General features: G+C 41.5%; 2 protein-coding genes across 8 annotated transcripts in view; one reads left to right on the top strand and one right to left on the bottom strand.

The window, feature by feature from the left end:
• The window catches only part of LOC122760540 (methenyltetrahydrofolate synthase domain-containing protein-like), a 29,018-nt gene extending 18,782 nt beyond the window's left edge, over positions 1-10,236 (top strand). For 5 of the 7 annotated variants that reach the window (XM_044015632.1, XM_044015629.1, XM_044015630.1 and 2 more), the window contains 6 exons: positions 1,571-1,684; positions 2,088-2,201; positions 2,291-2,381; positions 5,196-5,308; positions 5,622-5,747; positions 7,488-10,236. In XM_044015632.1, coding sequence (XP_043871567.1) covers positions 1,670-1,684; positions 2,088-2,201; positions 2,291-2,381; positions 5,196-5,308; positions 5,622-5,747; positions 7,488-8,225 — 1,197 coding nt within the window. In that variant the 5' untranslated portion in view covers positions 1,571-1,669 and the 3' untranslated portion in view covers positions 8,226-10,236. Of the gene's footprint in view, positions 1-1,407; positions 1,522-1,570; positions 1,685-2,087; positions 2,202-2,290; positions 2,382-5,195; positions 5,309-5,621; positions 5,748-7,487 lie in introns of all 7 variants that reach the window. The other 2 variants (XM_044015625.1, XM_044015627.1) reach the window with 2 other exon arrangements.
• Positions 10,237-11,759: 1,523 nt separating this feature from the next.
• Positions 11,760-14,741, bottom strand: LOC122760539 (forkhead box protein F1). Its single transcript, XM_044015624.1, has 2 exons — positions 13,418-14,741; positions 11,760-12,471 (listed from the first exon to the last, which is right to left on the bottom strand). Exons 1-2 carry the CDS (start codon positions 14,394-14,396, stop codon positions 12,308-12,310), a joined length of 1,143 nt encoding a protein of 380 aa, XP_043871559.1. The 5' UTR covers positions 14,397-14,741; the 3' UTR covers positions 11,760-12,307.
• Positions 14,742-17,245: the final 2,504 nt, after the last annotated feature.

Raw genomic sequence — 17,245 nt, 5'->3', positions numbered from 1 at the left:
TCACTTCTGCTTGGCCGTGCTGGGCCTAGTGGGGACTCTCGAGGGTTTGAATACCTGACTTACCCCGTTGCACGCCTAAGAGCGGTCCAGATCGAGGTCGACAAGTTCTGGAAGCGGTGGTGCCAGCTTCGTTCGACAGAAATGGCACGCACCCGCGAGGAATGTCACAGTGGGAGACTTAGTGTGGTTGGCTGACCAGAATGCACTGAGAGGCCAGTTTAGGCTCGGTCGAGTTGTGGAGGCCCATCCTGATGTGAAAGGCGTAGTTCGAGAAGTTAAAGTGAGAACGTGCCAAAGTTGTCCGGTTTCCAGTGGACAAAGAGGGAAAGGCAAAGAGAAAGAGAATTGTCCCTCCACCACCATCCTTCACAGAGATGTCAGGAGGCTGGTGGTTCTGTTACCAGTGGAGGAACAGAAATAGATTCCCCACCACATGATGGTGTGTTTCGGAACAAGGATCAAGACCCCCCCTCCACCACCCTCTACGAGAGGCTGGTGGTGTGTTTCGGTAAAGGGCGCCACTGTGTCATCAAGGACAACATGTTCATGGACAGTGAAACCTTTATTTGTCATTTGTATCTGTCATTCATTTGTATTGTGCGTTCGTACTCAGCGATGTAGCTTTATGTACCCACTTTGAAAGGCAAAATTCGTAGTTGTTGTGGTCTACTTGGATTTAGGAATCAGTAGGCCAAGTGGGAGGTGTAGAACTTTCTAGCAGGCAAAGCTATTTGTCTTTCATTCTATTTATTTGTTCATTGTTGTAATTGGTATCAAAGCACCGTTGCCTTTAAAGAGCCTTTAAGGTGCATTGTCAAAGCCATGTTTTGTTATATATTGCCTTCGTATACAGCTTCGTAAATCTATCTATCATCAGAACCTGTACGACTTGTCGGTTTTATAACCTGACTAACTTTCTAACTGTCTAACTAACTTCTACCTAACAAGATGTTGTCTAACTGCAAACTGACGTCTGCTTAACTGTGTATGTGGAATAAACCTTCAGAAAGACAGTCGAGTTGTGCCCGCCGTACTTGTTCTGGTCACCCTTTCCAGAAGGGAGCATTGAGCTGGGAAGACCAGCCAGCAGAAATCTGGACAATCATGTCAACCTTACACACTTGTTTTGCTCTGCTTGCTTTGCTCCTTATGTTATCAAAGTATATGATCATGTTAATATCCAGAAAATGGTGCACATCACTAGGCTGCAGAACCTGCCCTATACACAGGACATGGGAAATGAGTACACACCTCAGAAATACTATGTAAATAGTAAAATTAAATATTAGAAATGATCAAACACAGGAATTGGCTCCCACATGTTGTCTTACATTTTGAATGACTAATTGTTATTCTGTGTGTGCATCTACGCATCTCTCCTGCTGTGTGTGTGTATAACGGCTGCAGGGTGCAAATCAAGCATGCAACAGACTTGCAGACCTGCAGGAGTTCAAGTCCAGCCACACAGTCAAAGTAAACCCAGACAGACCCCAGCAGCAGGCACGCTTTGCCACTTTGGAAGTAAGTTAACATTTCTTTCATCATTTTGCCTTCCTGTCTTTTCAATCAGGGCGCCTATACAGCCTGTGCCAGAGTGTCTGAGCTGCCGGTGTTCACCCAGTCACCTGAGGTCAAGGTGGATCCTGATAAACCATTGGAAGGTGCTCGGATGGCAGTGCTACAGGTAGCACTGTACTGTGTGGGAAAAACTAAACAACTGATTTACTCTTTATTCATATAACAAGTCTGATATTGAAATACTTCCCATTTGCTAGAAGTGGTTATCCCACAAACTGTTGACCATCCACCTCTGAAACTTTTTGTAGGTGCTTTAGTGTTTTTAAACAGCCAACTTGCTTCACTTGCACTATGTTACTGTTGTGATTTCACTTCCTGCGTGCAGCACGGGGATGTTGCCGAGCAATACTGAGAAGCACAGAGCTCAAATGTAACAAACATTTATGCATATTTAAAAGTTACACACTGCAGCTTTAAAATTACATGTCGCACACATCATTCCAGTGTCAAACAATTATTCTAAATAATAATGCAAATGTCTGGTACTAAATTTGTTTTGTCTTTTGCAGGCACAGAAAACTTTACTGGTCCCTACTCCTCGTCTACGCACTGGTCTTTTCAATAAGATCACTCCTCCTCAGGGGGCGACCAAAGAACAGCTGCGCATATGCTCTTCCTCTCAGGTTTGGCCTTACTATGAACATATTTTTTTTCAACCACCACCATGATTCCTAACGCCCCCAAAATATTTTCTTCTGCCCTCTTTTCACAGGGTGTCAGAGACTTCAGCGTTCCTGTCGGGCTGGATGCAAAGGTGAAGGTAGATCTGGTGGTGGTTGGCTCGGTGGCCGTGTCAGAAAAAGGTAAATGTTTGTTGGCATTTCCGCCAGAGATTCAAGATGAAAAAAGAGAAGAAATTAAATGTGTTCATGATGGTGTAAACAATCAAGTGACCTCCAGAGCTGTGGAGGTGTTGTCATGTATGCAATCATCTCTGCATCATCACTGCAGTGACTTGGAGGCAAGCTGTCCAACAGGTCATTTTAGCGCACCTGTATTTTTAACTAACTGTTAATGAGGTTGGGGTTAGGGCCCGCAGAAGGTGTAAGGTTAGGGCCAAAAAAAATAGACAGGTCTAGGCATTAAGTTACAGACAATGATTGAATTGTATGTAAAAGTCTAACCCCTGTCAATCACACCAAAGTACAATTCTTTGGAAACCTCATTGAAGCTACTTGATGACGACACACCTAAGGTACCAGTTTGCACCTATTTTAAAAACATACTTTTGGGACCCATACTTGCGTTTCAGTGGAGGACAGCCTCAATAGAGGTATGTTCTGCTTATCTGTCCATCCCCACAATCAATTGTTGTGAATTGGATATACTTCAGCTCTAGAATCCTGATGGAATCCTTTCAAATTTGGCACAAACATTCACCTAGATTTATGGCTTAATTGATTAGATTTTAATGATTGAAGGTCCTGATCCATGGAACCCTGTTGTAACCCATAGCATTGCTTCATGAACACAATATTTTCAGAAACACATTGGGAATACTGAGATTTTGGTCAAAGGGCAACATTTTCTGTCACTATGGACTGGCAAAAACTGAGATGGGAAGATTTAGTTGAAAAACGTTGGCACAAAAGTTACCTCTTCCTTGTGTTTACAATAGATCAGTAACACTTGAAGGGAATCTGTCACAATCACAGTGAGACAAAAAAAGTCTTGAGTCATGTCTGAGGTTGTGGCTCCGCTGCCATCCAGTGGCCACAACAAGTAACACATTATGCTGTATTGCAGCAATGTGCTGGTTAGAGGCCATTGGATGGCAGTGCAAATAACGCAAGGATGTGATTTGTGTTCATGAAGACCAAATGATGTTTTGAACCAATCTGACTGAGCAGATGTGTCTGCCAGTGATTTTATGTGAATGTGTGTGCCAGCGAGAGGAAAAGTTAAAAAAAAAAGAAGAGAGAAACTGTCCAGTGAGCGACAGTTCTCTGCCTTGTTGATGCCAGAGGTCAGAGGAAAATGACTGGTTCAAAAATGATAAAAGGTTAATTTGGACTCACAACAGTAACCTAAAGAATTGTACTTTACAACAAAGATAAGCACGAGACCATCTGTGAATGCAAAACACATTTAATCTTTAAGCAGATGGGCTATAGAAGCAGAAGACCACACCATGTGCCAGTCCTGCCACTTTATTAGATGTCATGTGTTCCTAATAAAGTGGCTGGTGAGTGTGTCATCAGTGTTTTTGTGTACTTTTTTTCTGTAACTTGTTTTGGGACAACTGATGTAAATCAGAATTCTTGTTATAATCTGGCACGGTTAAATCTTCTACTTACATGCCGATTAACATGCACTGTCAAGTAAGCACACAAAATAAACCACAATAAAAAGTAAATGGGATCAATAGAATAAAAGGCCTGTGAGAGGAACATAAAAGAGGACGAGGGCACATGTGCGTAATCAGACCCATTTTGCTTCTTGTGGGTTCTGCTGCGTTCAGCTCTCCTTGTAAATTGTCTCATCACTCGCAGTGCAGTTTGGTCTCCATCAGAGTGCCTGAAGATAAGTGGGTCAAACAGACATGTTTACTGTAATGCATACATTTCCAAACAGCTCTCGATGCACAACGCCACATGGTTCTCATAAGGGGTTTTCTTCAGTGTTCGTCCCATGTTCCCATCAGACGACGTTTAATTGAGTTATTTTCATAAATTGAAAACGTGAGTACGGCTGCCTTGAAGAAGTCTGTGTGTTATAATTCGGTGAATTTTTCAGATTAAAATCATTTCTTGCACTATTTTTAAAAAAAGCGGAATACGGTGCAGATGTTGGTCATTTTCAGCTTTAAGTGAATCCATTGATCCTGGCGAAGAGAAACTGCTGCTCTGAAGATCAGAGGCACAATCGGAAAGAGCTGCCAAAGCTACTGTCAGTGAAATACTATTGTTAAAATAACGTCAAAGTTAAGTAACTTTTATATTTTGACAGATATCACTGGTGTGGAGTGTATTTCACAAGAATGTATCCAATCAGGAGTCAGAGTTTCAGAACTTCCAACTTCTTTTTGCAACCAAGTTCAATTTATTCTTACTTCTAGGTTGTCCTCATCCAGCAAACTGGAAGACCATGTCCACTTTTTATATACGGTTTAGGTGGAGGTGACATAGGAAGACATGGAAGAGGCAGCAGTGGACAGGAAGCTAGCCGAAACGACAACTTTAATAATCCCCAAAAGGGAAATTATTTTATTGTAGTTACATAGGAGAAAATAAAGGACATAAATTAAAATGCCAATCTCAATAAAGTCAACAATAAGTTAATGTATCAATGCAAAACATGCTCATGTGCAAAAAGTAATATGCTAGGTAGAACCTCAGGCCTTCTCACTTTCACTAATGAAATAAAAATAATGAAACCTTGTTTAGGTAGCACATCTTGAAGTGCTTAACAGAATGAGGACTAAAAAACAAGGTGAGCAAATGAACAGAAGGGAAGTAATACAAAATATTAAAAATAATAAGATGATGTCAAATGTTTAAAGAAGAGGAGAGATGGTGTCTATCTGATGTGAATAACTGGTTCACTGACTATAACAGATATTTAGATTAAATGTAGACCGCTGATTTCTGTGTCCTGGTCTCTGCTTCCTCTGGCAGGCTTTCGTATTGGAAAAGGTGAGGGTTACGCCGACATGGAGTACGGCATGATGGCTTCAATGGAAGCGGTGAATGAGTCGACTGTGGTGGTCACTATTGTCCACGACTGTCAGGTCAGTCTGTAGCCGCAAGTTACTATGTATATATGTATATGTATGTATATGTGTATGTATATGTATATGTATATGTATATATATATATATATATATATATATATACACACACACACACACAGTTGTTGTTGTTTCAAGGAAACTGCCTGTTTCGTTGTCAGTCACAGTTGTACATATTCTATGATGAACTTCTGAGTATCTGCTTCACGCATATATATCTAATAACAAACAGGCAAAGGTCGTCTTTAATTTACAAACCTGTGTGTCTCATGAAGTATTGTTTCATGGCTGAATTGAACATCCGTGCTTTCAGGTGGTGAACATCCCAGAGGAGCTGATCGAGAGTCATGACCTGACTGTGGACTACATCCTCACGCCCACCAGAGTGATCAAGACTGACTGTCAGTTACCCAAACCACAAGGAATCGTCTGGACTAAGGTAAACTTAGATACGCTGCTTTGGCCTCAAGTGCTACCATGGCGCAGTGGCTGTTTTTGTCGAAAAACAATAAATCCACATTAAAGTCAATTTAAACTTAATGAAAATTTTTGCACCACGACTATGAATCTTACTGGGGCAAACAAAAGTTGATGTCCCATTCAGGTTATTGTAATTTTGTGTGGATTTATTATACATAATATAAAGGTTCAAACATGCAAGAATAAATACACCTTAAGATTTGAACCATCATTTTAAATCAATAAACATTCAACAAACAGAAAACCTTTACTTAATGATGGTTGTCAAGAATATTTCCTCAAATATGTGTTTTAAAAGGTGTTTCAGTGTGACCTTTAAGCTAAAAAATTTTATGGGAGAACATTGTTACATTATGTTATTTCTTCAAAGTGTGATACTGTCAGTGTTGAACATAAAACACAAGTTATTTTACTGAAAACATAACCTTTTCAATACAAATTCATTACATCCTGTTTAAATTAAAAATGTCCTCACCTGTCATGTTCAGTCTCATGTCCACAAGGTCAAACATGAACTCAGACATCAGACTTCTTCAGAGATCTTCTTATTCAAACGTGTAGCATCTCCCTGTGGAGACACTGCCCTCTAATGGAATTAATGGACACTACACCACACTTCATCAGATGACCTGTACATCCACTCACTTCACATTTTTGTGAAACTACTTTACACACACATCACTACAACCCACATCTGCCTGATGAAATGATGAAACATATAATATCCACTTTAAAATATAATTCACCCATGTACAGTATATACAGCAAAAACAATACACCAAAACATACCTCCCTTCCTGTCTTTTCCATGGTGAAAGATGCAGTTGAAAATGAATGGATAAAACAAGTACAGTTAAAGTGTACAGTAAATTCCAAAAAGGATTTCCACTATTTCCCCATTTAAATCTGTTGTAATAATGGCAACATTAGTCGGCTGTTTGTTTTTCTATTTTAAGTGCATATTCAATATAGTGTATATTATTCTCCCAAGACACACAAACAATCACCTATTAAACATAAGAGTATAAACAATGTCCAAGCAAACACAAAATAAGAGTTTATTATCTAAGTATACATTTCAAAAGTCGCCTTATTTCAGTTTCTCTTTACAGTGCCGGACGTTAAAGTGCCTCTAATTTACTGACCCTGGCAGAGACTTGTGTCATGTGTTTTTCCACCTGATCATTTGTCTTTAATTAGACATTATGGGCTATTATTCTTATCATGTGGAGAGAGTTTGTGCGCTACCTCTGGGTTTCCTTCAGACGCGCGTGCAAGTAAACAGGACCCAGTGACCTCATAGGCAGGAAGGCCATGTCTGACCATCAAAGGCTGCTCTGCCTGCACAACTCGGCTCCGCAGGGGCAGGGGAACGACGGGTCAAACAGGCCAGTGTTAAAACAATAGTCCCGTGTATCCTTTACGGGACTGGTCAGCATCAAAGGCTGCCAAGACACTTTAAGACCCAACAAATCAAGACAAGTCTTTATTTTTAACTGCCTGGGAAATGAAATGTTCTGCTGCTATGAAAAAAACCATTATTACCTTAGCATGAGTTGTGAGCAGAGTGGAATAATACCAATTCATTTTCCAGGTTTGTTAAGCCTGGTTGGCTCCTCGCTGGCTATTTGTTCTCTGTGTGTGTGTGACACCCCTCCCCTTTCAGAATGACTGAGACTGTCAAGTTTTTTGTCTTCAGCTGGACATGGAAAAACTGGAGAAGATCCCCATCCTAAAGACACTGCATGCTCTGGAGGAGCAGGCTGGAAAGGATGTAACACTGGGGGTGGCGCTTGCAGCAGCAGAGCCTGCTCTGCATACCGCGCAACCCAAAAGGCAAACCAGACGGAGGCCAAAGCGGAACACGCAGCAGGATGCCGAGGGAGAATCCAAACAGTCCGCACCCAGAGGAGAGGGACAGCAGAAAGGTAGACTGCGTCCGGCCAGGGTGAGGAAAGAAAGCAGAGGCGATGACAAAGGAGGTGACGAGAGAGAAATCGGAGAAAAACGAAAGGTAAAAAGTGGACGCAACATGAGGGAGAAAGGCCCCGAGGAGAAGAGTGGCGAAGTGACATCCCAACGTAAAATCCCAGCGAGTGTGACCACAGTTTACCTGGGAGGAATCCCCACCGGAGTCCGTGTTAGCGAGCTGAAAACTGCCCTCAGAGAGCGGGAGGCTCCTCCACTGAGGCTCACCTGGCAGGGAGCTCAACACAGGGCCTTCCTTGACTACAACGACCCCGAGGCTGCAGAAAAAGCCCTTGAGGCTCTGCAGGGTCTCAGTCTGAATGGTCAGAGTCTCCAGGCCGAACTGGCCAAGAGTCAACGCGGTGGCAAGAGGTCCGGAGAGTCCAACCGGAGACCAAGACCCTCACCAGCCCTGAAACCTAAAACGTCAACATCGACGGACGACGCGGCCGAGACGACTGAGCAGTAAAAAAAAAAAAACAGTCGAGCAGCCTTGAACAACCTTCAGAAGAGTTATTTGTGTTTTTATTATTTATGTAGGTTCAGTCACAAGATGACCCTCTCTTATTTGGCTCATAAACATCTAAAGTGAGTGCTAATTGAAAATAATATCATTAAAACTACACAGCAACTGCAAATGTAGAAATATATAAAAGCAGCGTCAGGTCATGCAGGATTTCACGTCATATACATTTTCACCGTATTTAACCCAGACACACGTAACAGTATGTGCCTTATTCTATTTAACCCTCTGCTCTGTGTCCATAAGAGGTCACGAGCCAGAGAAAGCTTTTTTCCAGGTAGCGCCACCTAGTGGACATTTACACAATTTTCACAATCCTTTATATTTTAATACGCCACAGTTTTTGACCGCAGTGTTTTTTGCGAAACATTTTTTTAACCACTCAGAAATTGTGTTTCTGTTTTTACATTTAAAACTCAAATTTCCATAAATCCTGAACTTACTATGCAGATTCAACCAAGAACTGTTATTTCTAAATTTGACTAGAGAATATTTGACGTAAAAAAAAAGCCATAATTAAACTGTGATGATCTTGTAGCAATAACCAGAAAAACCTTTTGCATGTTACATGTAAAAATTAACTCTTGGAATGCAGTTTATGTACTTAAAGTAAATCTAAAGTTTTTAATTTATACATATGACATTTCAAAGTGAAGGGCCTTTGATTTCCAATAGTTTTCTTATTTGTAAGTATACAACCCTACAACTTATTTCAGGTTACGATAAAATGTTCATATGAGTTCATGTTGATAATTATCATAGTAAATGTCAGTTAACACAAATTTAAGAACACCTTAATTCAAAGCAGTTGTGTGCTGTATCTGAGTGTTTGTTTAATACATAATTATATAGGGTTTCAATCTAAGTGATAAAACACCTTTATTGTCCACACCTACCTTTTCACTTTTTACCTTTTTTTTGTGTGTGGCCGGCGTCACCACATAATAAATAAGAGATGGTTGGATGGACTGTTAAACTCTTTATGCCTCTGTTTGTATCACAGTTCACTAAAGCGATCGACTGAACCTGTTTTTTTTGTCTTCAATTGTTCAGATTCCCACTTTAACTGAGACACGTTGCAGCACCGGTTGCATCCTGAGCCCAGCTGTAACTATCGTTGCCACAGTAAACCTGAGGATTGTTCCGATGAGGCATTGATTCAAGGTCAAATATTAAAAGTAAACATACCGGCTTAGGGCATTCATTTTAAGGATACGATATGATACACTTTATTGTCTCTTTAGGGAAATTAATTTTGGTTTCACTGGTGCTGCAAATACGAAAAACACTAAGTTAATTTCCCTACAAGGCAACAATAAGATCAAATTTAGATTCATTTTGGTGATAGTTGTGGCACAAATCTTTAAACTATACCAAATACCAACAGTATCTTACAGATGCACATATCCATACTTATGTAGCCTATATAGCCTGTGTCTTGTTATCTGCATAGACCTTTTTACCTGTTAAACCATACATTTACTTCTGTGTCTGTGTGTTGCACCAGAGCAGAGAAGTGTCCTGTTTTCTCCAGATTGTATTTAGACACAAGCACACACAGCATGTCTGTCTGCACTGAGCAGGATTCTGGCTTTTTATGGAGCTGTCATGCAGGCCTGTAGCTGCACGACGGGCAGCAGCTGTGGAACCCCATCTCTCCCTCTCTCTTTCTCTCTCGCTCCCACTCCCTGAGCCATGCCACAGCACTAAACCTCGGCAAATGTCATCAGTTAGTTAAAGCTAATGTTCTGTTGCACTGCTGTTACCCTCTGTGCTCTGTGGCATTTTACTGGGGTTCAGTCAGTGGTCAGTGTCGTGCACGGAGACGTGTGAAGACAAACCTCAACGACGTGAGCTACAGAGTAAAGTCTTACACAGCACAGTCCCGCCATTTTATCCTTTAACTCTAGGAGCACCTGTTGTCTGACACTATAAATAATTCAAATTATAAACCACATGCAGGAGTTTTCATTTGTGCTTATTCAAACTAACATTACATATATGCACCTGTCTTTAACTATATACATACAGCAAGTCATATGCACAGCTTGTCAAACTAATAATTAGGTGTTTGTACAATAAGAAATCTGATCATTGGAATCAAGTAAAACTGCTTTTTATATTACAAAAAAAATTACAAAATGACGGGATTTGACCTTATTTATATGTGATTAATTTTTGTAAAGGTAAATGTTGAAATTCTGATTTCTGTAATATTTAAGCAACATTTCTTCATATTTTATGAAAGTTTTTTTCTCTCCCTTTTTGTTTTTCCCTTAAAGTCCATTATTTGTGTAGGTTTTTGGTAACGTTATTTTGTCATGGACACCTCTAAAATATTATTATTATAAAATCAGATTTGTACAAGGGTACAGAAATGGTTCTCTCTCTGGAAAAATGGTCACAAGAACCAGAAGAATATATTATTAAGTTATTATTTCCCTGCCTCTGATTTGTTAGGCCTTTACAGGGTCTCACATTTAAAAGTTACAATTAACTTTTCCATTTATCAACCATTTATCATCATTAATGGTCGTTTTGATGAAAACCAGATTAATGCCAGTTTCCAAGTGCGTCGGTTGACGTGGTTTAAACTGTCAGACTTTTGGTTTGATCTCATGAGATTACTGTGAAAATCCCCTTTAAATCGCCAGTGAAATAACAGTGTGGACACGAGTGTGGACCTCATGTCGCTAAATTCATGGCCAAAGACGACATCACGTCTCCCTGTTGTACTTGAATGATTACATTTGATTAATTATATTTTAATTTGTGAAATGATTATCCTCAGTTATTATAAACATTGTGTATTTTATGAAACTAATTATCGCACTATTTTAATTAGTAATGATTTAGGTTCGTTTTCTAATCATGCTGCCCTTTATTATTATTATTGTTATTATTATTATTATTTTTAGTGTCGCACTGTATATACCTCACCCGAGAATCTGTATAGTCACGAGATAAAAATCGAAATATGCCTCGTCATTGTGGATTCGGGCTTAAACAGCCCGACAGATATATTTTTATTTCTTACAAATGGTTTTGTTGTAATATAACCTACACATAAGCCCACACTGATGGACTCTCGCTAATTGTCCTAACAACAACAACAACATATGACAATAATATACACAGTGCCGAAAGTAATGGTCTACATACAGTATATCTAACACAAACAAACAGAACAGTGCTTACAATATATCCTCCATTTTTTTTCATTTTAAAACAAATAATAAGCGTCCTGACAAATATTGCCAATAAAGCATAAACATCCTTGGCCAATTCGCTTGAAATTAAAAATATGCAGGCCTACAGAATAAATAAAAGTTGCGCTTATAGGCTATTCAAAAAGTGCCTTCATCAATTTTTACACAGATATGGACCTACGTGTGTGTGTGTGTAAGTGTGTGTGTAAGTGTGTGTCCATTTTAACTTCACTGGTAATGTAGAATATGTATACGTCCAAAAAGAACCTAATTTGTCAGAAATAAAAAGAGGAAAGTTAAAAACTCGACATAGAGAAAGTAAGTGTGCATTTTTTTCTTTTTTCTTTTTTACATTGGCCTATTTGAAGAAGAATAAACATGTAGAAAAAAAGTGTGTGTGTGGAGTGGTAGGCTGTAGTCATCCGCTCTGCAGGACTAAGTACCAAACAGCAGCCCAGTCTTTACCCCGCTGGTCGATGTTGACTGCATGGAAAACAAACGAGTTTTGCATTATTATATATTATTATTATTATTGTTATTACGTGGTTGCGATGTGATTGGCCTGTTGTCCGAGTCTTTGACGCTGCGTAAAAAAACGGCACAAAGACGTTTAGTCCGGTTTTCCTGTCCAGGCCCCGGGACGCGTCACGCCTCAGCTGTGTCTCTCAGTGGTTGTTTTTTTTGTTTTTGTTTTTTTTTAAATTTTTATTTATTTGCTTCTCATCTTCATTTCAGTTCACTTCAGTTCAATTCACTCGGGTCTGGTGGCGTCACCGAGCCGCTGCTTTGCGCGACACACACACGCTGTCCGCGGAGGCATCACATGACGCACGGCTTGATGTCCTGGTAGGAGACCTGCTGGTGGTGGTAATAGGAGCTGCTGCTCGGTGAGTGCATCGCCGAGGACGTCATGGCGTTGAACGAGAACACGAACTCCTTTCGGTCGCACATGCTTGGAGACTGGGAATGGTACCGCGGAATACCTGCGCATTAAAAAAATCCCAAAAAACACCGATTAAAAACAGCACAAAAAAATCAACTCACAATTTGTTTATTATTTTCCTTCCATGACTGAAAATATAACGTATTATTCTATTTAAAAATAGCTAAAAGTTGATCTTAAAGCGTCCAAAAAAATCTAAAACAGAACTATTTGTATTTTTTTCATTATAGGAAAATAATGGCCAATGATACAGGCCGTAAAACACAATAGGAGTAGATTATAATTATATTCTAAATTGTGTGCATAACCAAACTTGTCTGGCATAATTTCATTGTGTACTTTTGTACAGTTTTACCACTAACTCAAATGTATATCTCTTTAGCAGGCAAAAGAGGAGGCGGGCTTGCTGGGTTAATTGACAGTGGCCCTCTTGCACGCCAGTCCCGGAGGACTTGTGGCCTCGGGGCAAGACATGTTGGACCAAACCGCGCTTGTTTTTTCTTGCCCGGAGATTGGCACGACTCTAAATTATCTCGGAAGACTCGCTGCCCTTTAGTACCCCATTCTATTTCCCTGATAACAACATGTTTTTAAGTTTAAGTTTAAAACTCCCTCATATGTGACTTTTATTTATATCTATCTCTTTGTATTTGGGAGCAGGATAACGAAGCGTCATTTTAATGCAGTAAATATTCTACGTTGTTTGTTTTAATCGCACGTATTTCAGTGGTTTGAATTCACCCTCAGCTTCTAGATGCGATGTTGATTATTCGAAATATAATTACAGCGCAATTCAACGCTCTGTGTTTCCATTACGCACAATGTGGCACCAAACCAAACAACTCTGTAAACCACGAGACCTGACAATATAAAATGTGTGTTGGAGTTGTTTATGTGGGCTCGTGTAATGAATAGTCCCCCGTTTACTTAATAACATCAGCACTTTTCACTCATCACTTTTGAAATGGACAGCAAACTGAACGTACCTTGTAAATCTGTGGTGCTGTGTCCGTTCTGGTGCAGGTACGGCTGCTCCAGGGAATGTGTGGGCAAACTCGGCTGCAGCGAGTTCGCCCCTGGGTTACAAGGAGACAGAGGCTGCTGCTTAATGTAAGAAGCCCCGTTATTCAACGAGGCCGTGGGAGCAGGAGCCCACGCCGAGGCTGAGCTCGAGTAGACGGGGTGAGGCTCCATGACTCCCCCGCTGGTGAGCAGAGGGGAGGCAGAATTGTCGTGGTGGGGATAGTCATTCCCAGTGGATCCTGTACAACTTCCCATGTAGGAATGTCCACTGTTGGCCGACAAGTGTGACATGGAGTGACCAGACAGACCCATCCCCTCCATGTTACCTGCCAAGTGTCCATTCATCATCCCAATCCCACTGTCCAGAGACAAGCTGTTGGGCGCACAGGACAGGCCCCCGCCGCTCCCCTGGAAGTTGTAGGACTCTGGGATGTGGTTGAATCCCAGGCCGTTCATCATGCTGTACATGGGTTTCAGCGCCTGGCACTTGCGCCTAAAACCCCTCGGTCTCCTTCTGAAGGAGCCTTCCTCGAACATAAACTCACTTGCCGGGTCGATAGTCCAGTAGTGGCCCTTCCCGGGCCGCCCGAGGCCCTTTGGCAGCTTTATGAAGCACTCGTTCAGAGACAAGTTGTGACGCACGGAGTTCTTCCATCCCTGGTACGAGCCTCTGAAAAACGGGAAGCGGCTCTGCAGGAACTGGTAGATTTCACTGAGCGTCAGGCGCTTGGTTGGAGAGCTTTGGATCGCCATGACTATTAAAGCGATGTATGAATATGGGGGCTTCTCTGGCCGACGGATCCCTGCGTTTGTTTTTTTGGTTTTCGTGGTGGAGGAGGCGGTTTCCATGACCGCCGTCTGTCCGTGCGGCTTCTCCGGAGCAGACATGGGGCTGCTCTGAGCAGGAGTGTGAGCGGGTGGCTGCTGGATCTCTGCCGTCATTAGGTAAATGTCGCCTTTGGTGTGGTAAACAAAAATAATAGACTAACCTATAAACACTAGAAAGTAAGATACGTATTTGATGACATAAAGAGTAAAAAAAATAAATAAATAAAAAAAAAAATAACCGCCGTCGAGTCAAACTTAACGCACAAGCCAAAGCCGAGACTGTCTTCACCGTCTTCTTCTCTGTGGTTCAGTCCTGCTGCAGTGTGGAGCCGCACCGCCTTGTACGCAGTGTCCGAAATGGGACAAGGAGCAGAACAGGAGCCGCTTTCCACTTCAGTTGGTGTGTTGTCGTGCGTCCGAGGAGCTCACTTTTTACTTATCTGTTGCCATCAGCGCATTGGAAGCTGGATGTCTTGGCCATCCTAATGTTGGGACCCGCCCAGTTCCCTCCTACTCCAGTGGTGGGCTGTGAGCATGCACATCTGTGTGCGTTCATTTTTCAGGGAAATGTTCCCCCTTCCTTGCATTTAAATGGGGGGAATGTATATATCCCATAGATCCTAAGAGCTTATACAGCCTTATTTGATCTGGAGTATTAACAAATTCTAAATATGTATATATATATTAATGATTGGACTATTAACTACATGGACAGGACTTTTTTAGAAGCACAGTTTGTTTTCCCCCGTTTTCTAATAGGGTTTTATTATTTTTCTTAAATTATTATTCATTATTTTTGACATTGAATATTGTGATATAAACTACAAGTTTTCAGATTCCCTTTCCAGTTCAGGCCACATGGCTGCCGTGCATACAGCAAATAGGTCAAGTCTCCAGTTGCTTATTAAACGACTGAAATATTTCATAAAGCATTTTTATATGTAAAAAAAAAAAAAAAACATTTAGCAGAGAACATGCCCCTCTTATTGAAAACCACCCTCCAGATTTCTGTAAAAGATAGACAGGAACATGGGCAGGATGTTTATACAGCAAAATGTAAACATTTTCCCTGGCCTTCTTTAAATAAAAAATCAAGCAAAAGCCCCGTTAGATCAGTTAATACGCAATCTGATGCGATATGTCCGCGTGTCCGTAGCGCCTGGTGCAGATGCAGGACATTTTTACGCACGAATATTGTTTGTGTAATGCAGTCATAATATTTACGCAGGCACGCAGGAGGGGTGCGCACCGAACTGCCGAGCTGTGAGCACAGAAACTCGGACTGGGACTTGAGATCAACTCCTGCGGGCACTTCACCGTCGAAAGATCCGGGAAATAAAGTAAGTGAATAGACTGCTTTACTGTCACGATTCCTCCATGGAGAGTCGTGGCCGCTTCAGCACGTGTGCCACAGTGGAAAATGTGAGACAGTAAATGTGACATAATACCTTATGGGATAATAAGAAAAACGAAGCCCACATTATGTCCCAAGCTTTGCAAAATGTTTTTTTTTTTTTTTGCCGTTACAAATTTATAATTTACGCGGAATATCATGCGCACCGGTTTGTTTGTGTGTTTGTTTCCAAGGTAGAAAAGCTTACATTTAGTTCGATTGCTGGCTTTTCTGCAGCTGTGCCCAGGAGCTACTGAAAGTCGATCAGTCCATAACCTAGAACTGTTGACAGTAGGTTGCTTATTGTTCCCTGGAGAGCTCGATAGCTGCAGCCTGCAAACCTTTTGCCTCTTCGTGGTTTCACTTAGACGAGCTCTGCTGTGCTTTTTGATCTCTGTCGGCGTTATGTTTCTTGTTTTTCCTTTGACGGCTGTTGGTTCACGCTGTGTTTTATAATACCGGAGCTAGGAAATAGATGGACAGCCTTGCACTTTTGGTCTTGTGCGTAAAAAGACAGGGTGTTTAGAAATGCCAGTGCCTGTGCGTAAAATGCTCATACGTAAAACAATAATTATGTATTCAATTTTAAGAAAGCATAATAACAAGTCATACTGTAAAAATATGACATGGGTTTGTATGGACTGTCAGTCTTTAAACGCAGCCGGAACCTGCCGTTTCTGCCGCAGGGGAAGCGAGAAAACAATTAATTGCTGGATTGTCTTTGTCGACCCAAAGGTGACAGGCGTGCCGCTGTTAGTTTTTGCTGTTGCAGGGAGAGTTAAAGCCTTGGATAAATGAATGTGAGTATTGTTTTAACCGGTGACTGCTCGGCCACTCGCCTGCAGTGCAGGGCCACACATTTATCAGCGTATAGGACCACCCAGCGCGCACCAGAGGCAGGCGCGCTCCCGTCCTCCCTCTGCCCACTGCCTTTAATTACCGCTGATGACTTCATTCCATTAAGACCCCTCTTTTTTCTCACACGCTCGTTCGCCCCCCATGTCATGTTATTCTTTCTTCGTTATATATGGACCTTTTTATATTTTTCACTCGCTTGTCCATCCAACGCCAGTGTTTGCAATGTTTACGCACGGTGGAAGTGATGCGCGTCCCCCTGCTGTAGCATTCTTTCCCAAAATAAAGCAGCAACAATCTTGAAACTTTTTACTACTTCGCATGCTATTGAAGTATTCTGGTGTATGAAACAATAAATAAAGCCAGCGTCGCTGTTTCAAAATCGAAGTTTGCTCGTAGCCTTTAAAACAACCCCCCAAAAACCCTTGTTTTCCAAGGAATGTTTCCATATTTTTATACTCTCCTCATGTAACCGGCCTTATTTGTGTCATTATAGAATCGGTGGCAGATCTCGTTTGTCATTACTGAGACTCGACTCCCGAGGTCAGAGCTTCCCCTGTAACTGCGACGCAGACGGCAGTCATGCACTTTTCCATGACGTCCCATCATGAAATGTTTGACAGCGCTGCATCCTCAGGAATGCTCCGCCACTTAGGTGGAGGTACACCGCAGAGCGCACAGTCCTGACAGGCTTTCCGGACAGTCCCCGCCGTTA

Source organism: Solea senegalensis, unplaced genomic scaffold, assembly GCF_019176455.1.
Source record: "Solea senegalensis isolate Sse05_10M unplaced genomic scaffold, IFAPA_SoseM_1 scf7180000013729, whole genome shotgun sequence".
Lineage (NCBI taxonomy): Eukaryota > Metazoa > Chordata > Actinopteri > Pleuronectiformes > Soleidae > Solea > Solea senegalensis.
Note: the sequence above shows the minus strand (reverse complement) of the source record. Positions and strands in the feature narration are given on the sequence as shown.

What these genes read in the sequence shown, in the direction of transcription:
- LOC122760539 (XM_044015624.1), bottom strand. Translation starts at nt 14,396, where the DNA reads ATGACGGCAGAGATCCAGCAGCCACCCGCTCACACTCCTGCTCAGAGC. An exon ending in CAGCACCACAGATTTACAAG is followed by an intron (nt 12,472 to 13,417) that starts GTACGTTCAGTT and finishes TTTAATGCGCAG; the next exon opens with GTATTCCGCGGTACCATTCC.